The sequence below is a fragment of the Botrytis cinerea genome, chromosome 14 (genome assembly GCF_000143535.2).
Source record: "Botrytis cinerea B05.10 chromosome 14, complete sequence".
Classification (NCBI taxonomy): Eukaryota; Fungi; Ascomycota; class Leotiomycetes; order Helotiales; family Sclerotiniaceae; genus Botrytis; species Botrytis cinerea.
Window position 1 is genome coordinate 1,200,216 of NC_037323.1, and position 21,710 is coordinate 1,221,925.

Consider the following 21,710-nt stretch of genomic DNA (forward strand, 5'->3'; position numbering starts at 1 on the left):
ATCTCATTTTGCATAAACGATGTGGCGATTGGTATTCTCGTTCCAGCCTTTTTGGGCGTTGTTATGGCAGGCATGATTGACGCGACATGCATTAATGAATATTCTAGCTTCTATTAGACAATTTCCGAAGGGTAGAGCGTTTGTTCGGATTATTCCCAGGTGCGGAGATGTAACATCATTGGTATAGATATTGTGCATGGAGAGGAAGGCTTTTCGTTTGCTTGTAGTGAGCGCTTCGTTATGTTTCCGTATAGATGCTCGCAGGACTGCTGTGGCAGAAGCGTACTCCGGGATTCTGATCATGGGCTCTTCGGAAAGGATGCATGTGCCCATGGGATTATACGTGTGGTGATGAGACCATTCCATTCATCTTACCTAGGACCTCTCAAATAGAGTACATTAGTTCAGACACAGAGCTGGAAAATTTCACACACTCGCAATCCAACGCTTTGCTCAAGAAGCGCACATGCTGCTCCCGACAGTGATAAAGAAAACTCATACGTGAGTTCAAATATATAGTGGTGCCCACCCATAAATACAACCATCCCGCATATGAAAATTGGTGTAACACACTCATCTCATCCCATCTCATCTCAGAGAACCGGTTGAGCACAAATGCGTTGATACCCACCCAAAAATGCAGTATATAATACACCAACATCCGAGGGAAACATGCATGAAAGACCAACGACCGACAGTCATACATGCGACCCCAAGAAATTTCGCACACCCAAAATCGTTCTTGATTAATTTCCAGTTTTTTGATTCTTACCCCGTAAATTCTAGAGTTTCTTCATTCATTACCCAACACTCCTTGAGCGTTTCAACTCCGAAAACATGGTCTGTATAATGAAACAAAAACCCGAATCAATCATTCCAGTCCTTCCAATCCTGGAACACTCCACAGCACTACATACTCCACACAACGATAGGAAAGCATCGATCCGACAACTCGAGATGATTAGGTGCCTCGTACCATCCCAAATCCAGCCCCCCAAAAATCATTTCCTCAGATATTAACTAATTTCTAAAAATAAGCGCCGTCCACTTTTCGGGAAATCCGGTTAAGTTACACAATCCAATCCAATACAACACAACATACATGTACCAGAACAATAAACTCGCCCATGCAATTCAGAATATCCATATTTTCCGCACGAATATACCATACACAATCAATACAAACACGCATGCGTGCACACAAAGCGCGGTCCAGATGCGCAAACCCGAACCGGGCGGTTCAGTTCTCGAACAGTGCAAGGACAGGACTAATCATTCGAAGTACACCACACTACATTGTAAATAAGCAAGCTGCCCGTCCACTTGGACCAACGCTTCTTTTCTCAAATGTGGACCGGGCGGGCGTCCCCGTTTCTATGGCTTGGCTTGGCATCAAATATCAAATATCAAATGTCAAATACCAATTCAAGAACATGCACTCCTATCCAGGGGAGCAGGAACCGACACTATATATTGAAATTGAAATGCAGTCTGCATCTCCCTATGCATGAAACACGTGCAAGCCGGACATCAATAAGATTGAACACATTTGAAATTCCTCAAATCAGAGAGGCGGAAGGACCAAAGATGCAGGGTCGGAGATCGGGGACGAGGCCGGGGAACGATGCATTTGCAGAATAGGTGCGGAAAGGGCGGTGCAAATTATTCATATGGGGAAATGCGGGGCCTCGTGGAAGTAGGGATGCGGGTGGACGCGTCCGGATGGAGTAATGCGTTTCCGGGTTGTAATTTTAGAGGTTGTGAGGCGAGATGCCGAGGGAGGGGGAGATAAATAGATGAGGATTTGCTAGAGATCTTGGGTTTGAGAAAAGGTGTGTTTGTGAATAGTATTTGAGTTTAAGTGTGTGTTTTTTGTTTAATACTTTTGGAATCATGTCGTTCGTTTGTAATTTTGGGAAAGCTGCTTTAGCAACTCTTCTTCTCACTCCTTCCATATCAGCTGCAGACTATACACCTCAAGAAACCGTCTTGAATTCTGGCCGTCCAACTTTTTACGATGCCTCCACGTCCATTCCTGGTAAAATCGCCCTCGAAGAACATGTTGGCAATGATCTCCTTAACGGTCTCTATACTGTTCCTTACTATCCCAACACCAACGAACCTCAATATTCTGATTCCGTCTACATCGCCGATGTAGGTGAGAAGATGCTCGATATTCCTTCGCGCATTGCCAATATGGATGCTGCGAACATCAGCATTTCCGTTTTAACATTTGGAGGCCCGGGTATCCAGGGGGTTTTCAATGCTACCTATGCGACTTATGCCGCAGGATATGTGAATGATTATTTGTATAAGAATTATAAGAATAATGCAAATTACACGGGGAGATTTGAGTTTTGGTGTAAGTAACCTACATCTCCCTTCCTTATACTTGTAACGAGACTAACAAAATCCATAGGTAGCAACGCACTTCAAGAACCCTCCAAGGCCGCCACTGAACTCGAACGATGTGTCAAAGAACTCGGAGGCGTCGGGTCCTTTGTTGGTGGCTACACTAACAATGGAGGTATCAACGGTACCGCAAACGACATCGTCTATCTCGATGACCCAAGCATGGAGCCTTTCCTCGAAAAAGTAGTGGAGCTAGACGTCCCCATCTACTTGCATCCACGTATGCCAGCCCCTAGCCAACTTCTCAGCGTCAAAGGCTATGAATTCTTGGGTTCATCTCCTTGGGGATTTTCCTCCGAGACAGGTGCTCATGCTCTCCGTCTCATGGTTTCAGGAACTCTGGATAAATACCCTACTCTTAAAATTGTACTCGGACATTGTGGAGAGGGACTTCCATTCTTCCTTCCACGTATTGATCAGCGATTGAGACATTTCAAGAAAGAATTGTTCAACAACACGCTTACGATGGAAGAGTACTGGCTCCGCAATTTCTATGTTACAACTGCGGGTGTACAAGATGCAGGAACATTGGTGGATACGATTAAGAGAACAGGAGAGGATAGAGTAATGTTTAGTGTAGACTATCCATTTGAGGATACGGTGGAGATTGCGGGATGGTTTGACCGTTTGGAGATGAACACACTTACCAAGACGAAGTTGGCATACGAGAATGCGAAAGCGCTCCTTAAGTTAACGTAAGAGAATGAGGTTCGGCGTGTTGTTGTACATACATTGATATTCATGTTGTATTTTTTGAATTGAGAAAGGTTGGTGAAGGCGAGTGAGTAGTTGGATGTTTGGTGCGCGGGATATTGCGAGGTGGTCTGAATGTTTCCGACGAGGAATTTTCATTCTGTATATGGAAGTTTTAAATAGGATCTGACGATAATCGACACTATTGATAGCATTCGAGCCATAATGGAATGGAAAGATATGACTGCTCATAAAAGTCCTATTATTGAATAGGTGTTATGTCGGTGCAGAAAAACGACCACGCATTTTCAACAAGCATCATGTAGACGACATAATCAAGCATACTCACTCGCCTTGCATCTGGACTCTCTTCCACTGATCTCCCACAAGCAACATGGAATGAATGATATTAGCTGAAAACCTCCCATTGAGGTCGATACTATCACATTTCTCGTTTTGATGGGTCCTCAGTCTTGGCATACATTGATCTAAGCCTTGCGGGTCATGATTTATTATTATGGGTTTTGATGGGTTTGAGGATCCGGTCGTATGGAGACAGGACTCTTTGGAATCATGTGGAGTGAGTCAACCAGTGCCTGTTGTTAGCACTATCCCACTCGTTCGAGAAGCCTTCGTTGTTCCTTCCTGGTGCTCCAAGGGATACTTAGCATCACGAGTAGTAGTACACTGTAGATTTAATATAGTCCTCACCTCTGGTGATATCGAAAAGCTCCAACTCGTTTTGCTGTGGGTTTGAGTCGCCATAATATGAATAAGATTCGGGGACGATATCGGGCTGACATGGTTCAACAGCATCCGTGAAATGCATGATATCAATGACGTTTGGCGTTGGGGAGAATGGGGCTTTTTTCTTCCACGATTTCTTTTTTGTGATGTTGCCAATTCATGAGGTGTGAGTTTAGATCGTCTTAGATAACCTATACTATCTATCACATGACTTGGAATGAATCGAGTAGGGTCTTTTGCGCACTTGGTACTAAACACACACTAAATAACCGTAAAACACGCGTACAAGCATATCACCAATATGAAGAAAGAGTTGAATATATTCGATGTCTCTTTTCTGGCATCGAAGACTCACAGACTCACAGACTCATGGATGAACTCTCCCAAACCATCAACTCACATCACATGATCCTCGCAATCGACCCATCCTAAGAATAAGAATAAGAATATTCTGTAGGGACCACGGCACTACACGACCCCCTGAATTTGCTACGTCATATATCATCTATCGTGTTGTACTCTGCGCATTACTGATAAGGGGTCGCACAGCCTTACAGGGGGGCGCGCAAGTTTTTATTATTGTTCATTAGGTGACGCTGGGCACACTTGGTAGGACGGGTGGACCAGGACGTACCTGGTCACAAATGAATGAATGAATAGATGAAGGTCTTTTTGTTTGAGGGGCCAAATATTGTATTAGAGTAGAGAAGAAGTACAAAAAACGTGATCGATACATTGTGAGTATTGTGCACACCTGCCCATTCGACAATTGATGTTCATAGTATAATAAGGTTAGACATGAAGTGTAAACATGCGCACGCTGCCAAGTCCTTACTTAGTAAATTAGTGCGTCGTCTGTTGTTTAGTTTTTTTCCCCAGTATCGGCTAAATTAGTTGACGTTGACGTGGACGTGGACGTTGACGTTGACATCCCTAGTAGGTATTGGGGGGCTTGGCCATCACATGATGACATAAAGGTTCGGACGAGATGCAACTTCACTTCACTTCACTTCACACTTCACTTCACTTCACACTTCACACTTCACTTCACTCGGAACAGACTCCAGAAGAATAGATCGATCACGTTATCACACTTCACTCTATTTATTAATGCCATACCAACATTCACATCAGTCTTCACTCCCATGACTTTATTAATGCCCAGTCTTTTCACAACATGGATGCCGGCACCAAGACCAAAGCTATGACGATGCACCACCCACAGAACCCCAGTCAATCTGGTGCTTGTCGACCAACCCATGCAATTGCTTGATTTCCTTGTTTGTCAACCTTTTTTTTTCTTTCTCTTTGCAACAGGTCTGAAATCAAGAATCGAGATATGCGACCAACGCACCACTTTCATATGTCACTTTCTCTTGGGGGAGGAGGAGGAGGAGGAGGAGGAGCTTGGTTGTTGCAAGAATATCATTATGTGAAAAGCTTAAAAGACCCCTTCTTTTCCCCTTCTTTTCCCCTTTTTTTCTGATAGACTACATACCATTACAGATCGAGTAAGTTACTATCTACACCGTATCTATCAAGACTTGAATAGAGTCAAAGTTAGTAAGACTTTGGACTTTGTTTTCCTTCTTCTCTTCCTAAATACTTTTACTCTCTACATCTACATCTACATCTACATCTACATCTACATCTTCCAATCAACACCACAACTTCTTACTTCTCAACCCTCAACAACCCTCCCAACCAACCTTCAAAATGGCCACCGGCTTCCTCCATCACATCGGCACATTCCTCCTCTTCGCATCTTCCATCCTCCTGCTCATCACCACCATTTCCGCTCCCGTCATCAACGATATCGGAATCTTGAAAGTCAAATTGACAAATGGAACCGATTCCCACAATTCCGTCGTTTCGTTTGGCACTTTTGGATATTGTGTTTTGGATGTTGATTCGTAAGTTTCTTTTTTCTGTTCTTCCCTTTCCCTTCGTTTCATCTCATTTCATCGCATCTCATCCCACCCACCTCAACCAAAAACACAAGAACTCAACCCCAGAAAAAACATCACACTAACCCATCTCCCCCAAATAGAAATGGAAACGACTACTGCACCAAAAAACACATCGGCTACAACCCCGCTGCCATCATGTCCCAAATCGAATCTACCGATTTCAGCACCGCCAGCGAAGACACCACCAAAGCCCTCACGCGCGTTATGATTCTCCACCCCATCGCATGCGGAGTTATGTTTATTGCATTTCTCCTCGCGCTCGGCGCCGGACTCATTGGTTCGTTCCTCGCCGCCCTCGTATCTGGCGTTTCATTCATCATTGCCGTGGTAGCCATGGCGTGCGATTTTGCCCTGTTTGGAATTATCAAAAACCATGTTAATGGAGATGGAAGCGGAAGTCACGCCTATTTCAGCGTGGGCATTTGGTGTATCTTGGCGGCTACGATTGCGGGATTTTTGGGCGCCGTGGTCGTCTTCGTTACGTGCTTGAGTAAGAGAATGCACAAGAAGAAGACGAGGAGTGCGGTTGCCGAGAAGGGTTACGTGGGGGGTGTGAGACCGGCCAAGAGACACTTTTGGCAGAGACGTAGTAGATACTAGATGGAAAGCCGGGTTCTGATATAATGAGGAAGGTCGAGAATGGGAGAATTTGGGGTTTGGAAAAAATATTGATGAGCTAGATGAAAATGAATCTAGTCATGGAAGGAGAGGAGACGAAAGAAGAGGAGACGAGAACTTACATAATGATACGACCGCTACGACATTTCATTTCCTTTATACCATCTGTACCTTTCCAGCGAGATACCATACTACTTACTACACATTGGCGCTTTGGTGTACACTAGTTCACATACCTCTTTTCATAGCAGCGACATCGATCGCAGTAATAATAAATAAGTCTCATAAATGAAACTTCAATCTTACATGTGTCTGATGCCTTTCTTGCTCTGATTCCTCATCAATCTGATGATCCCCTGATATTTAATCCCCGATTAAACAAATTCTCATCTATCCTTATCCTTATCCTTACCCTTAATCCTTACTCCATATATATATACATACCCCAACCTTCAAACCCCCCTCTCCCTCTCCCTCTCCCTCTCCTTCTCAATAAACTACCCCTCTATCCCCATGAACGATCTTGTATCACGGAAGATCATCCATCCATCCATCCACACACCCTCGATAGATAAAGCCCTCACGCCTCTTCCCTCCCTCTTTTGAATCCGAATCTGAATCTGAATCTGGATCTGAATTCAAAGTAGTACACAAAGTAAGATCTCAAGGTTACTATATATAAAATAAAAACACACAAAGAAAAAGTAAAAGTAAATGGCGAATCTATATCTACCTATATATCTACCTATATATCTACCTATATATCTACCTATATATCTACCTATATATATATCTATATATTTACATGAATTATCTAATTTCCCCATCGATGATTCGATATGACATTTAGATGTGCATTAATATTCTATTCCTTCCCACCAGCCGAGATGGAGATGGAGATGGAGATTGCAACTGGATGAGTCGACTGGCTGGATTGTTGATATAATGTAATATAATATAGTATTGTATAGTATAGTATTGTATATGAATCTTATATTATATCATATTGACATTAAAATTCTAATTCTAATTCTAATTCTAATTCTAATTCTAATTCTTATTATGTTCAATCTCCATCTCCATCTTAAAGAATCCCTCATATACAGAAACTCCCGAGATGAGATGAAACACGACAGAGTCTTACAGAGAACCTACAGATGTTGATATTGATATTAATATCAATACCAATCTAGAATTATCTCGGGATGTCGACGCGAGGACGTGATCTTTTGTCCAGATAATGACCTACGAGGGAGACTCTGACGGAAATATAAGATAGCATATCTATGTATGTATGTATGTATGTATGAATCTCACTTCATTTATAAATCAACAACTAGATCAAAAAAAAAAAAAAAAAAGACTACCCCCCGATGATATCTGTTCATGTGCTCATAGTGCGGGTAGATGAAAGCAGCAGAGTGAAGTGGGTATATCGATATATTTTGCATTTGTATTGATGCTGATATTTATATTTATATTGATACATATATTTGTACATGAAGAATAGAGAGAGAAAATATACATGGGATAAGGTATAGAATTAAGTAATTCAACTACGACCGCAGTATAGTTCTGCGGGGATGATCTTGCCGGGTTCTGTGGGGGCGAGAGGGAAGGTTAGGATGTTTGGATTGGAGGGGGAGATATAGATGTAGATGGAGAGAAGAGGGGATGGGGATAGAGGGGTGAGAGTACTAACCATCAGCAGAAAACCCAGCATGTCTAAATCTTTCGCCCATTCCCACTTTCACACGCAGAAGAATTAGTCCAAAGTCCACATCGAGAGCGAAATCACAAATAGAAGAAGAAAAAACTCACAATCCCCCCACTGAATTCCGCCCCTCCCGAAATCTTCAAGCTCGCTCGTGCTCGCACAACAAGCCCTGATACTTCCATACATCTGCGGAATGAATCCCTCTCTCCTATACGTAAAAGCCCACCAGCAAATCGCCGTCTGGCCAATCATCAGCACCGTACTCAGGAAGATCGGATACGCGGCATAGGTGACATAATACACCGAATGTTCGACGCCGTATGCCGGATCCGTGTAGATGGATTCGAAAGTTGCGATGGATTCGCCGAGCAGCCAGTGCATGGCTGCGGCGAAGATCATGAGCGGGAGGAGGATTTTGGAGGGGAGCTGCAAGAAGTAGGATTGCTCAAAGGGGGTCCCGGATACGATTGTCGCTCTGGGTCTTTTGCGCTCGCTTTCGAAGGTGCCCCATTCGTGTTCCATGGAAATCAAGGTGATGTTGTAAATGAGCAATAGGTAAAGCAAGCTGAAAAGAAACTGTGCGCCGTTGGAAATAGCAAAGGCGATTAATTCACTGCTGATTTTGTCAGAGGGGAGCGATGCAAGAGTGACGCTGGAGGAGAAGCCTCCCCAGGTTCCGAAGCTTTGTTTGAGAGTTTGCGAGAGTGAAATATCGCACTCGCTGTAGGCCGAGGGGTTGTAATCGGGGTTGTGACAGTAGTGGTTGTAATCTGTAGTCTTGCTGACCATTAGAGTAATGAGCATGATGGAGACGCCAAGCATTGCGAAGGAGCAAAACATGAGGATTATCATCTGAGTTATTGCCGTGGAACCGAGATTGGAAAGGAGTGAACGTTTGTATTTTATCGCGATGCTTGGATGCGGTAAATCTAGATGTGTTAGTGATAGATCCATACCGACGAGATTGTTAGAATTCACCAGCAGCTTTGTCGGTCTCATTGAACTTCTTGCATTTCTGTAGGAAGATGAGAGATTAGTAGGATTTAGAAGGCTGTGGCAAGATTACATTACCTGACAGTGACCTATATCATCACCAGTCGTCGAAGGCACCGGATCTTTACAATGTTTATGGCATTGGTGTACCACTTTATGTCGATAGCCATCCCCAGAGTTGAGTAAACACTCGTTATGAATTTTCAAATCCGGATTGATGACAGATGCAACTATCACATCTCCATATGTCAAGCAATGATTCTTTACCCTGTGTCTTGCTCGATAATTCAGTCCGATCATATACATGGCTTTAATGAGGAGACATCCGAACAGTGCTAACAATCGTCAGAATAATGATTCAGGGAATTTAGGACAGAGGGGATACATGCTGAAACAAGCTTGCATCCGAACATTCAATCGACATTTCTTTGGTAGCTGGTCTTCGAGTTCACAATAAACACCTCGTCGCAAGGCACAGTCCCCCTTGGAATACTGGCCCGACCAAGCATACGAGCCGGTGTAATTGACCTCTGCTAGGGCTTCATCAACAGTCCCTGTTCCTTTATACGCCGTACAATTCTGATTATAGGTAACCAAAACGGTTTCGAAAGATGCTACAAGGTCGTTTGTCAGCGTCATGCATGAGTCTCAGCAGAATTGAAAGTACTCACTTGATTGCCCGAGGGTCGCAGTATTGTATTGATCACTCAATTGAGACATGTTGTTAGGCAAAACATACAACCCGGCTCTAAAAGCAGTCCACTATTTGTGATTTTTTCGTTAGTTTGGCAACCGAGAATCCGGGAAAGCTTAGCTGTAGATTTAGTTCCGGGAGTTTAACAGTTGGAATCAACAGACTGGGTGTCAAATTACAATTTCCGAAGAAAAGGAAAGATAAAGCTAGCCCATGTATCACTGATTTGAACATTATGATTGGCTCCTTAGATGAGAGACTTCCCTTGGTAGGGTAGGTCGCAATCCAGACTGCCAAAATCCCTGGGTTCTGAAAGCCTAATACTCACCAATAAGCTCCAAAAAAGAAGTTTGACTTACGCATGCAGAATCATACGATGCCATATAGTAAGAATTTTCGTAGTAGTACGATTGATAAGAATTCAGAGAGAAGGTTTCATTGTACAAATACGTAACATTGGTTGGCATCTCAACGTAAAACGAAGGTCCAATGACCGAATTTGCGAGGAAATGAATTGGCTGTAAAACAATCAATAAAACTACCCCTTCAACAAGGACTCGCTTGAAACATACAATTGAAGTGCAAATAAGTAATAACCATGAACCCCATGCCTTTAATTTTCCCGATTTTTTGACATTGATATTCCAGGGTGAGTTTGTACCGCATTTTGCATCACCATTTTTCGAGAGAATGAATGGAATCTCCTCAACCAGAGGAGCAGTTACTAACTGCTGATAGGTATTTGAACAGCCCAAAATCATCGTCGCTGCAATATTGATGAAAAGATGAACAGCCTGTACAAATGAACAATTAGCAGGCTTCCCAAGCCCTTGTATATCAAAACACTACTCACAATATTCCTACTCTCCATGCTATGACAGCTTTCCCCATCCTTTCCACCCACACTCGTGCTCTGTTTATTCAGCCGAGAATTAAAAGCGGGCAAGTACGCAACCATTATGATAAACATGATAATAGTACACAGAAACGTAAACCCCGCCATTGATCTTAAACTTCGATCCACCAACATTTGTTTTTTCCACCACCCATCTTTTCCCTGTGCAAAATGACCATCAAATGAAGATTGAAGACGTGGTTTGGTAAAAGCTGTCGATTTACTCCATATTTTCTTCATATTCGAAGTCACGCCAGAACCCTTTCGCAGTCGTGCTTCCCCTGGAGATGGATCATCGCTAAGACTTTCTCGGCCTACATCTTCCAAGGCTTGATAATCGTGTGCGGAGGGAAAAGATGGACTGAAACTAGAGGCATAACTACCTCTGCCATCCAGTAAACGCCGAGATGATATCACATCATCGAAAGGTGTAAAGGGAGTCGCAGGTTCGAGGACTGGTTCTGGTAGGTCTGGTCTTTCGGATAGATCTGCTGATGGCGATATGTATTCTGTACTGTTTTGCGGAGAATGATATCTGGGTGGTGATTCATTAACACTCGGGCTGTGGAAACACCAATTCAAAGGTTAGCAAACAAATATTCAAACCAATGTTCATCCGATAACAATATTTTCCCCTCAATCAATGCGCCAAAAGCTAAAGTTAAGAAGAAATTTAAGCTTCTCTTACCCGTACTCTAGCATAGTTATATCCCTATGATCCTGATCCCAATCGTCAAACAATCTCGAAAACCTCGCCGCCATTTCGAGAGATGTGTAGTTCTAGAGCTACCAACTCGCATCCAAACTTCAATCACACTTCTAGATCTTTATCAGCATCAGCAGTTTCAAAGCCGCAATGTAACTTTACAAATGCGATAAGGCTGAAGGCCGAGAGCAGTACACTCCATGATGAAACAGGCCTCTTAATTTCGCAAACTAAAAAAAACTTCCTAGCCAAATAAAAAAAGAGTACGTGGTAGCTGAACAAGAAAACGATTGAATCCTTCCACCTCTCTTTCTTCTCACTCTCAATTTTTTCCCGCACGAAATTCCACTCTTGCTAGTGACAAATGGACCTAGAGGCCCATCTCCGTACTATTGTTGGAAGTTTGCATCTGCAGATACCATGCTAAGGGCCCAAAACACGTTATAGCGAGGGTGCTATGCGGCGTAGCTCCACATCGAAACTAGGACCCCTGTCAGATATCCCCGATGATTGGATCGACATTTTCGATCCATTGGTTCAATTGGGAAATTGAGTGACAGTGAGGCATATCGCAGCTGCCAGTTGTGTATCTAAAAGAAAACAATATGATAGCTCTCTTACGAGGTACAAAGTACAGTTCTCGCACCCTCAGTAACTATTTGTTGGCATGCTATTACTTGTCATCGTTCTTCTCGCTAGCTATGTTCGAGATACTCCCCTCTGAAAGGCACCAAGAAGATCGCATATGAATCACCTACTGTGCAGTGCGCAGTTCTCAATTGATGGTTCGATACAAATTCCACAAGCTGGAGATTTGGCAGCTCAAGCGTGCTGGTCTGCTCGCCATCTACATAGCTTGTAGTTACGGGCTACATCAAGGAACACCCCCTACGGAGTATATATCACCTTGCATATTCTTTAAGCTTATCTACCAATACCACTCCTCTGTCATCAGTACCCCTGTTGAAACCCCAGCAACCCTACGTAAAATCGTTCTTGTGAGTTACGAATTGGATGGAGATCGTTCTAGGCAGACGAGTACAACAGGCTCAAGGGTCTTTCCAGCAGTCTACAGCGAAGTGTACTGGTGTCGTCATGGTGTTCTAAGTTTAAAATTATTCGAAAATAGGGACTTTACCAAGATTTTTGTGTCTGTATTGCTGCCAAGATGTAGTGGAAATATTGCTGGTTGGGGTGGCTTGGGGGCTTTATCGCCTGGCTTCAGCTCGATGTTGTACTTCGTAAGGGCCTAGTATTTTGTACGCTCCAAACGGGATTTATCTCACGTAGTAAACTTTCCTTAGCTGGCGAGGAAACGATTGTTGAAATCTGCATTTCAAGTGATACTTAAAATATAACACCAGTATTTTACAAACGCATAGAAAAATAAAATGGGTTACGGAAATGCACCCTGGAATCCTTCCACCCATATTTAGATCTATAAGCGTACCTCAATTGAGATGAGCATATTCAGCGACAGGTATCACGCACTTGAGAAAAAGTATCTATGGCCTATTGGCCGATCGACCAATTATCCATGTGATATGAAATATTGACCTACTCTGTAACCCACACAGGAAACGTGACCTATTACTCTTGCATTTCTTTCCTTCTTAATCATGAAAGTAAGGAATCCGAAGTCTCGGACTCTGGCCTCTTGCAGCGGCCAGCTCTCCCTCCACAATATCAATCGCACACTGAGTGTCCCATAGCCCCTCTCTTCCAGGGGCCAGTGCCAGTATCTCAATTGCTCTTCTTTTATGTCGAACATCAGCACTGCGCACCGCTGTATATACTAGTGGAACAATTAATCCAGTATCGACCATGAACCTTGGCATAGATTGCGATCTCCAATAAGCTTTATCTTCCAGAACCAGCGCCTCGGACAAATCGAGCATTTCTTCGAACTTGGACCCGGGCGTATGCGATTCTGCGGCGTTCATGGAGAAGAGAAGATGGTGGGCTCTGAGTAATGACACACCGCGAATGCGAATTGGTTTTGTGGAGACAGTAGCTGTGGTATCTTGATTGCTTGAAGTTCTTCCGATGAATGCGTTTAGACGATTTGACCAATTTTCTAACGCCATGTAATGGCTTCGTACCATGGGACCGAATTCACTCATGACTATTTCTTCGGTGACGTAGTTCCAATTTGTGTGACGGGCATGCAAGATGTCTGCACCAAGAGTCCGTAATGAATAGCGAGCTTCTTCAAGTGACTGGAAAGGAGTGAATTGGGAGGTTGAGCAACCGGCCCGTTTCATCGCTGCCCAGAATGCTCCCCTGTCTACCCCAGCTTTGGGATTGATGAACGCGGCAATTTGTCCTCCTAGTACCAACAATAGTGGGGAATAGTCCCGTGCACATTGTGCTGCAGTTGAGGAGGGGGAATTCGTAGCATGTATATCGTCGAGGATCTTAAGTCCTGATTTGAGATGAACCAGTGCTGCGGCTTGGTCGCCTACGAGACAATCGAAACAGATGAACAAAATGCATGAAATCAATGTCATGTCTAGTGAGTGAGGCTCGCGAACCATTGCTTGACGCAAAATTTGAATTGCTTTTGTGTACTGACGGAAAGCAAAAGCCTGGGCCAGTGTTGGCTCTTCAGCTATGGTTTGAGGCTTCTGGTAGGTTTCGGCATAATTCTTATGGATGGCTCCTAGTGCGAGAATGCCGTGACGGATTGACGGCTCGATGGTAGCAGCTTGAAAAATCCTCCTTTCCCAGAACTCAGTAGAGAAGTCTCCGGCAAACTCGGCTACTGTATACGTACGAAAAAAATCCAATATATTCGATTCTAACGAATCTTCGAGCGTATTTGACTGAACACTTGCCGGTATGGAAGGTTTGCTCTTTGTTAAATTTCGTTTTTTCACGTCTGTGATAATCTCATATCCATCACAATGCCGTCCAGTGGAAGTACACCTCTTACAAAATGGCTTTTCCTCTCCACATTTGACTCGACGGATCCTATTATGAATGTGAGTGAAATTCTCATAGAAGCTCCATGATGATTTCACTTACTTGCAAGTCCTGCAACCTGTTCGAACAGGCGTTCCGCATATTCTATATCGATGTGGCGATTTTGCTTTGATCTCCTTCGACGACTTTGCCATTCGAGGCCTTGATGAGGAGGAGGAATCGGCCATAGGTGCTTGATTAGGCTGAATTGCTGTAGAGGATGAGTTTATCCGTGCTTGGCAAAAACAGAGGATCTCTGAACAAAAATATAATGTTTGTAGTATGGAACCTTATGTTCCCCGAGAGAATATAGAACGATCACAACTTGTGGTAGGTATGAACGATTTCGCAGTAACAGGATTCCTGAGGTTATTGTACATTTGTTGCCAGTCGTGTTAATTCGTCACTTTGAATACCTAGATACGCTTCCAAGGTTGTACAGGTAGTGCTGACCACCATATAATATCAGGGCTTCTACGCCCCCCATGCTATGTGTAGTTAAAGGAAAACAGCAATCTTGCCATCAGGATGTCAGAATAAAGCTGCACAGGCGTAATTAAGCATATATAATGCTACTGTGATACCTGGTACCCACGCTTCGAATCCACTCACTCAATGGAAAGCTTAATTGCGGCCATGGCTTACCGTTTTTACCAATGTAAGACGGTTCAATTATTCATTCTCCAACGTGATCCGCTACATTGGTAACCTATTGCCAAATATCATCCGATTTTGAAGACCAATGAGTGGGCGGATCTAATATGGCGCATGCATACCGTAACAATGCCAATATCTCTTTTGCCTTCGTATACCGAACAGCCCAATCATGGAAGAGAAATTGATTCTAGCAACCACCGAGAACAATCCTACTCTGTCGCTACGTCGCAGCCCTATAGGAAATACGGAAAGTCTCTGCCGGCAGTCTTGTCCTTTTCCGTGAGATTTCCACCAGCGAGTTATGTTTGAACTTTCGCTTTCAATGTGACCTGCCTCATGTTTTAGAGCCTCTCTTTGGCCGATAAATGGTACATTCGATGGATGCCTCTATGATGGTATGATGTGAATCGGGTACAGATCTCACTATCCTCTCTTTCCAATACATTATTCTCATCTGAATATTTCCGAATTCCAATCAAGTGCCGACACTTGTTGATCTCATACTAAATAATTGCAGGCCTAGAACAGCAATATAGGGCGCTCTCGGCACGCCTCCCGCTCCTGTCTGTGACATCGATCAAAGACCCAAAATGCTCATTACAAGGTGCTTAGTTGAAATCGCATCCTTCACCTGCGGACAAGATACCGGAATTGGTAACTCGTATTTGCGGTATTCAATTTAGCCCGATGTGCCAGGACAAGGTACCCAGGTATGGATGGGCATGGAAAAGAATGAGATTTTACTCAACACAAGCCTTCCGGACCGATTTTCACACTCGGGTTGATTCGTACCGAGGAGATCGTTGGTTGAAGGCTTACGATGCCGTGGTTAGCGATAGGTAAAAAGCCTTCATATTCCCATGGAGAAATTCAATTGCTGAGACATGCAGTGGAGCATAAGCTGCTTTTATTCTTTCGTTGTGATTGGCTGTGTGGGGAAAGCTTAGATGAGCCTTAGAAGATGCTCAGAATGAGTACGCACTGGAGAAACTCGAGAGGCGAGCCCGGTTAGCCTTCCGTCTCGTATGAATAGATTTGGACTTTATTTTGTTATTCTTTTGCGTCGCCGTACTACTCAAACTACCTATCCTGCATAGTCTTATTCTTCAAGAAGTCGTCCTACGCTGAAGGCTACGCAGTCTCACCGGCATGAAGTATATTCTGGAGTTATGCAATTTAGTATTCATGAGTTAAGCTGCGCAGTAGCCACACAACCTCTTTCCTATCTAACCATCCTCATTACACCGTATTCTCACCTCAATTATTTGTGAAGCACTCTGTCATGATATCCCACACTTTCCAACGCGTCATCACCATATCGATTGTGGTAAGCGATGTCGATTTCCTCTTCAAAGGCTCCTCCCCGACTGGGTTCATACCCCTTGGTCTGACTGTTCTTACCATTCATATCCTTCAACATGGCCGCGTTTTTGTCATCCTCGGGCAAAACATAAACGCCTCTCTCTGTGGTCTTCCTGTGCGTCCAAATGTCCAAGGCTAGTGCCGCCAATGTAGAAAAGGTCCCAACCAAAGTAAACGCCCATAGAGCCTTGTATTCCCTACAGACGCTGATTGCTACACCACTTCTCCAAGTCTGCAGATCACAACTTTTCTTCAGCGTATTACTGAGATTCCAACTCAACAATGCAAAGCCCAACATCCAGAAAATCGACGCCGTACCATTCAGCAAACAATTGAATTTTGGCGACAAATATGTAAAGTTATAGAGAATAATCGTAAGGATTAGGACAGCGATCATCGCGAGCGATATTGAGAAGAGTACAATAAAAGTCCATGGAATTGGGATCCGCTCAGCTCCTAGACACTTGTCAGCACACATTTTTCTCTTACACCGATTCTCAAGGGGATGCATATAAACATATGTACGTACGCAAATAATACATGAAGTATGCCATGATCCCTCCCACAATCGTCGCCGAAATCAATTGTGCAAAACGTAATCCATGGAATGCGATGCGCGGATAGTGGGATGGCGCGACTTTCGCACCTCTTCGACGAGCGTTAGTGTTCATACTGAACGATAGATTTTTCGAATGCGCAAACAAACGTGTGAAAGCTCAAGAGGATGAGAAGAGAAGAGGAGTGTTTATAGACAGAATAGTAAACCGGAAAAGAGAAAGAAAAAAGTGTTTTCACCCCCAGGAATAAATCCAGCGCATACGAAACTTTACGCATAGCCGCTCCCACGAAACATAGTGCTTACCATTCACTCACTAGGAAATTGCAAAGGCGCGATCGAATCAGCCTCCAACGAATCTGACCCCTCACACACAGCCTCAAAGTACTGTCGTGGCACAGGATCCCACTCCTGAGCAGTTGAATGACGGTGCCCATCACCATACAATGCATGCCGTCTGCTTCTACTACATCTTGTTGATGTAACTCCGTATATGTGCCCTTGAAGGACCTTCTTCGAGGGATTCATACAGGAGTATTGACGCGTGTGTAGCGAATATAATAAGATCACACGGCAATTCCACTGAAACATTCTGTAGTTGTAATAAGCTCTGCCGTCGTAGATTCTCTGATTAATTCATCAGCCCTTGTAGATGAACGTTCAAATTGTAAATCGGCCACTTTTGCTAGCCCCAAGCTTATTAATTTCTAGCCACCGAGCGCTAAAAGCAAGCCCCGGAAACACTAATCCAAAGCTTAACATTGAACGACACCCACAACTAATCAGTTCACATATCATAATTATTGCTCAAAATCAGAACACTCACGTTGGGAGAATTTCGTTTTTTAGTATTTATTTCTTTGGCGCTTTATCCAAAAGACAAGCAAGGTAAGGTATAGTTAGGGGGAACCTACACAGGTTCACGATCCAATTGCAAACCACACCGAGAGTGCAAAAGATCAAGAGCTACCCCGGATTCAGACAATGACCCAAGTTATAAATAGAACTCAAGCTCACCGGCATTCGAGACAATTGCGAGCAACCACAAGCTCTCTAGTAAGCTCTCTCGTAACCGCTGTCTGTCTGGGCAGTCACTGACATTATTAGTGCTGGAGATAGTTCAACAACAGCTACCTCCTTGTTATTGTCCTAGTTTTCTTTTCTTAGCACCAGGCTCTTGTTGCTCCAAAACAGCCTTCGCTTTCATTTTCCCTTCAATAGGTTTTGCTTTCTTTGAAACAGGCTTCGATTTCTTCCCAACAGGCTTCACTTTACTTTTCCCCTTAACAGACTTCGATTTCGCTATAACCGGCTCCGCTGTTGATGTGAATTCTTTTTTATATCGCTCCTTGAGTAGTTCTTGGAATCTCCCAAATGTAACGATTTCATTAGTTTCGCGATCAACCACGAGCATGAAATCCTGGAGAATTAGTATCAATTACTTGCCTGAGCAAGCCCTAGGGTCAACGGAGCCACGAAAACTAACCTGTGTCTTCAGCAACTCGCGCTTTTGTTTTTCCAATTTCTCTTCCTGCTCTTTCTTGCTTTTTTCCTCTCGTTCTCTTCGCTCTTCGTTGGCTGCTTCTACAATTCGTTTCTTCCAATCTTGTTGAGAATTTCTCTGTTTATCAATGGTCTTCTGGAGCCGACAAAGAGTCCACTTTCCATCTCGATCCAAAATATAGGTGACGATGGTTGCATTGGGCCAGCCATGGGTACCTGCAGATTGTAAGTGAACGAATCCAGGTGGTCGGCCTCAGATTTGGGAATGTAGAACCTACCTCCTTTTAATTTCCACAACAAATCGTTCAGTAGTTGAGCTTGGCTCACAACCGCAACCTCCAACACTTTTTGAGCCGCCTGCACAGACAAATCTTTTCCTGTCAACCATTTCATAACGAAATCAGCGTCCTTAGACTTTGATCTAGGGTCTGCTACCTCACTGACCCAAGGACCGCTGTTATCGGTTTCCTCTCGCAAATTCCAGGGCTTTGAGCCATTCCGACCGGCAAGAGCAGGCATGATTTGGATCTTGGTACCCCTGTTCGTCGCCTCAAGGAGACCCTTTCGAGCAGTTTCTAAGCAACGTACCATAGGCGAAGAGAAAATATGAGTGATATAGCCTGCGTGTTTTCGCATACTTTCGAAGAGCTCGTCACATTGGCGTTCTCCCCTGGAAGACAGCCCAAAGTCGAGACCACCTTCTAAATAATTTGACTATTACAAGTCAGCCAAGCAGGCCTTTGATAGGAAACATTGTGTGGGTATGGTACCGAAGCATGGCGTATAAGATGTACAATAATGGACGGAGGCCTGTCTGAAGGTAATTCAACCATTATGGCGTCGCAAAAGGGCGATACAGAGTCTAGAATTCGAAATTTATACCGGAAAATCTCGAACAGCTCTAACCTTCAAAGCTAGCAGTTCATATATTTGTAAGAGTTACTCCGGATTCCAGAAGATATAAAGAAATTTCAGATTGCCTATTTCCTTCAGTTTCCACATCCTTTTAAAGAATAGGCAGTCACTTGGAAATCTTCAAGTGGCACGTTGGAATATGCAAGAACTTACACCTCAAGCCCACGCCCGATTGTTGATCGAGATAGTGCATGCTTGTGTCACGGAATTACAGAATCTTTGAGGTACTCATACAGGCATGTTGAGAAACTTCGTAGCTTTTATTCATGATATTCCCAGACGACATCCCAATGGCGGGCCTAGCATCTTCCTCCTAGTTACAGGACAGACACATCAAGAACTGGATAGATCCGGTTTAAAGAATTCAACTAATTTATTGATCGCAATTTCATTGTCTGAATCGTTTCTAATACGGCAATTTCACATCAGATCCGGGATAAATCGAGGGGTGACTTGTATGCATAAATATGGCTACCCAGAATCTCAAAAACGACCGAGTAGGAGCTAGAAGTCCGCCCTAATAGCATACACGCTATTCACAAACAATAAATTTGGAGATTTTCCTGTAGAAATCTTTCAACCTTTGAAATAGTATTCTATGTTTCTTTCTTATTAAAAGAACACTTCATGCCCGCTGTATACAATGCCAGCAACTTATACGTCGCAGTCAAGTTGTGAAAATTATCAGTCTCATGCACACATGAGATCGAACAAATTATTGCAAACTTTGAAGATTAATCGATGATGTGATGCGAGGGATTCGCGACTCGATAGCGTGACTATACATTACTTTTCCAGTATATGACGATCGAATGTTCAATATTCTGAATTGGTAGACTAACAGATATAGCCTTCCGAAGATAGAAAGTAACTCAGCACTGAGAAAGGAACCAGTATTTCACTCGAATTCAATATCTCGAGAGAAGCAAGTATCTGTCTCAAACCGACTTACAGCTCCAAATGAATCAAATTGAAATATTTAAGAATGTCGGAATGTCGTCCGGGCAACCGGAAGTGTTGAAAATGATTGAGGCCAACAATGCCGATATCAAAATGAAAACAAATTCTTTTCGTGACGGGATTCCTGCCTGGTAAATAATAGGATACGAATAGCCGTTATTAGCAGAGGTTTATAAAGCGATGTTTATCCGAGGTTAGCATGTCCCCTGGTAGCATGGGGTTCTTTATTGCCTAGATTAAATTCTTTCCGGTTATGATGTTTGATTTTAAGACAGAAGATTCAATTAGTATCTGGTATCCTGACAAGCTGATTACCGGAATCTTGATATCCCCACAGTATTTATGCGAGATTCGCAAGTACCCCGATGACGAATTCCGTTCTAACCAATATTAGTTCATTCTTGGGCTGCGCAAAACTTATCTGTATTCGTGGGTGACTTGCAGGTAGTCCGCTCCGTGGGTTGCCCGTCGGAGATTCTACCGGCTTCATGTGTTACCTGCAGATAGATTGAAGATTTGTAGATGAGGAGTGGTTATCTGTAGATAATCTGCAAACAATCCGCGGAGTATGGATTATCTGCAGATTATCTCGTGCTTGGAACGGTACTGGACTACGCTCTTGAAATCTATATTGTGTTTAGAAGAGGCGTGAGTCTCTGCACGGCATGCTCGTTGGCCCTTCTCGAGACCCCATTATTGTTGACTAAGTCCAGTTGGTTGAGGTAGAGACTGAGCAAAATACGTTGTACTAATCCCTCAAATTCGATAGCATTTTGATTTTATTCTCAGCAAAAGATTATTCACTACATTGATGAGTTATAGGAGAAAAGGAGATTAAAAAAGAGCATTGAAGTTCATGGTGAGCCCCCAGAAAGGATACTCAGGCCTCCCCACGATTAAGGGGTTCTTCTATCAACGCTTTCAACACCAGAGTCCTTAGCCCCCAAAGATATTCAAAGATACCTTTCACCAATATCTCCAACTCTGAGTCCAAACCCAAATCCCTCGAATGCTTTCTATGATCAAGGAGATTTCAATCCAACAGCTTCGGTTCAAGGTCCTTTTCCGAGCCTGTTTAATCAAAGAGTGATTTTGTGGTATTGTAAGTGCTTACTAGCTCGATTATACTGGTAATAATGATAGCATGAATATGAGCAACTAGTTTCAATAGCAGCGGCTCGTATTCTGAATAGTCTCACCCCAGCGACATGAAAATTTCAGTGCGTTCACGATCATCCCCGGACCAACAACGACTTCTTCGGCTACATCCTGTTGCGATGAATTGGGGAATACTTATGCATTGATTGAATACTTAAAGATAAATTACGTGGGATAAAAGGATTTTTGA

At 43.4% G+C, this 21,710-nt stretch overlaps 6 protein-coding genes across 8 annotated transcripts; 2 read left to right on the plus strand and 4 right to left on the minus strand.

The window, feature by feature from the left end:
* Nucleotides 1–1,834: 1,834 nt before the first annotated feature.
* On the plus strand, nucleotides 1,835–4,131 carry BCIN_14g03170 (hypothetical protein). Its single transcript, XM_001551285.2, has 2 exons — nucleotides 1,835–2,362; nucleotides 2,420–4,131. The coding sequence occupies exons 1-2, from the start codon at nucleotides 1,894–1,896 to the stop codon at nucleotides 3,109–3,111; spliced, it is 1,161 nt and encodes a 386-aa protein (XP_001551335.1). The 5' UTR covers nucleotides 1,835–1,893; the 3' UTR covers nucleotides 3,112–4,131.
* Nucleotides 4,132–5,336: 1,205 nt separating this feature from the next.
* BCIN_14g03180 (hypothetical protein) lies at nucleotides 5,337–6,725 on the plus strand. The gene is made up of 2 exons (XM_001551287.2): nucleotides 5,337–5,765; nucleotides 5,903–6,725. Exons 1-2 carry the CDS (start codon nucleotides 5,569–5,571, stop codon nucleotides 6,420–6,422), a joined length of 717 nt encoding a protein of 238 aa, XP_001551337.1. The 5' UTR covers nucleotides 5,337–5,568; the 3' UTR covers nucleotides 6,423–6,725.
* A 1,137-nt stretch (nucleotides 6,726–7,862) lies between these two features.
* BCIN_14g03190 (hypothetical protein) lies at nucleotides 7,863–11,869 on the minus strand. Of its 2 annotated transcripts, XM_024697146.1 has the most exons (12): nucleotides 11,608–11,869; nucleotides 11,428–11,558; nucleotides 10,698–11,301; nucleotides 10,417–10,638; nucleotides 10,204–10,362; nucleotides 9,822–9,912; nucleotides 9,540–9,764; nucleotides 9,229–9,485; nucleotides 9,136–9,172; nucleotides 8,262–9,086; nucleotides 8,143–8,187; nucleotides 7,863–8,039 (listed from the first exon to the last, which is right to left on the minus strand). In XM_024697146.1, exons 2-12 carry the CDS (start codon nucleotides 11,499–11,501, stop codon nucleotides 7,993–7,995), a joined length of 2,586 nt encoding a protein of 861 aa, XP_024552962.1. In that variant the 5' UTR covers nucleotides 11,502–11,558; nucleotides 11,608–11,869; the 3' UTR covers nucleotides 7,863–7,992. The 2 variants fall into 2 exon arrangements, with proteins under 2 accessions (XP_024552962.1, XP_024552961.1); XM_024697147.1 differs by having other exon boundaries at nucleotides 10,204–10,638.
* Nucleotides 11,870–12,606: 737 nt separating this feature from the next.
* BCIN_14g03200 (hypothetical protein) lies at nucleotides 12,607–15,023 on the minus strand. Its single transcript, XM_024697148.1, has 2 exons — nucleotides 14,473–15,023; nucleotides 12,607–14,418 (listed from the first exon to the last, which is right to left on the minus strand). Exons 1-2 carry the CDS (start codon nucleotides 14,595–14,597, stop codon nucleotides 13,059–13,061), a joined length of 1,485 nt encoding a protein of 494 aa, XP_024552963.1. The 5' UTR covers nucleotides 14,598–15,023; the 3' UTR covers nucleotides 12,607–13,058.
* Nucleotides 15,024–16,228: 1,205 nt separating this feature from the next.
* On the minus strand, nucleotides 16,229–17,630 carry BCIN_14g03210 (hypothetical protein). 2 transcript variants are annotated; one of them, XM_024697149.1, is made up of 3 exons: nucleotides 17,291–17,630; nucleotides 16,958–17,076; nucleotides 16,229–16,884 (listed from the first exon to the last, which is right to left on the minus strand). In XM_024697149.1, the coding sequence occupies exons 2-3, from the start codon at nucleotides 16,980–16,982 to the stop codon at nucleotides 16,328–16,330; spliced, it is 582 nt and encodes a 193-aa protein (XP_024552964.1). In that variant the 5' UTR covers nucleotides 16,983–17,076; nucleotides 17,291–17,630; the 3' UTR covers nucleotides 16,229–16,327. The 2 variants fall into 2 exon arrangements, with proteins under 2 accessions (XP_024552964.1, XP_001551341.1); XM_001551291.2 differs by having other exon boundaries at nucleotides 16,958–17,630.
* Nucleotides 17,631–18,125: 495 nt separating this feature from the next.
* On the minus strand, nucleotides 18,126–19,006 carry BCIN_14g03220 (hypothetical protein; the record flags this gene model as incomplete). Its single annotated transcript, XM_001551292.2, has 3 exons — nucleotides 18,126–18,404; nucleotides 18,471–18,703; nucleotides 18,766–19,006. The coding sequence occupies 3 exons, from the start codon at nucleotides 19,004–19,006 to the stop codon at nucleotides 18,126–18,128; spliced, it is 753 nt and encodes a 250-aa protein (XP_001551342.2).
* Between the last annotated feature and the right edge of the window lie 2,704 nt (nucleotides 19,007–21,710).

Bases quoted from the DNA above. Each gene is read 5' to 3' on its own strand.
- BCIN_14g03190 (XM_024697147.1), bottom strand. From the start codon at position 11,501: ATGGCGGCGAGGTTTTCGAGATTGTTTGACGATTGGGATCAGGATCAT. The intron at 9,486-9,539 runs GCATGTATCCCC...GACGATTGTTAG, and splicing joins TCGGATGCAAGCTTGTTTCA to CACTGTTCGGATGTCTCCTC. The intron at 9,087-9,135 runs GTGAATTCTAAC...TAACACATCTAG, and splicing joins TGAGACCGACAAAGCTGCTG to ATTTACCGCATCCAAGCATC.
- BCIN_14g03200 (XM_024697148.1), bottom strand. From the start codon at position 14,597: ATGGCCGATTCCTCCTCCTCATCAAGGCCTCGAATGGCAAAGTCGTCG. The intron at 14,419-14,472 runs GTAAGTGAAATC...CATTCATAATAG, and splicing joins ACAGGTTGCAGGACTTGCAA to GATCCGTCGAGTCAAATGTG.
- BCIN_14g03170 (XM_001551285.2), top strand. From the start codon at position 1,894: ATGTCGTTCGTTTGTAATTTTGGGAAAGCTGCTTTAGCAACTCTTCTT. The intron at 2,363-2,419 runs GTAAGTAACCTA...CAAAATCCATAG, and splicing joins GGGGAGATTTGAGTTTTGGT to GTAGCAACGCACTTCAAGAA.
- BCIN_14g03210 (XM_001551291.2), bottom strand. From the start codon at position 17,099: ATGAACACTAACGCTCGTCGAAGAGGTGCGAAAGTCGCGCCATCCCAC. The intron at 16,885-16,957 runs GTACGTACATAT...ACAAGTGTCTAG, and splicing joins ATACTTCATGTATTATTTGC to GAGCTGAGCGGATCCCAATT.
- BCIN_14g03180 (XM_001551287.2), top strand. From the start codon at position 5,569: ATGGCCACCGGCTTCCTCCATCACATCGGCACATTCCTCCTCTTCGCA. The intron at 5,766-5,902 runs GTAAGTTTCTTT...TCCCCCAAATAG, and splicing joins TGTGTTTTGGATGTTGATTC to AAATGGAAACGACTACTGCA.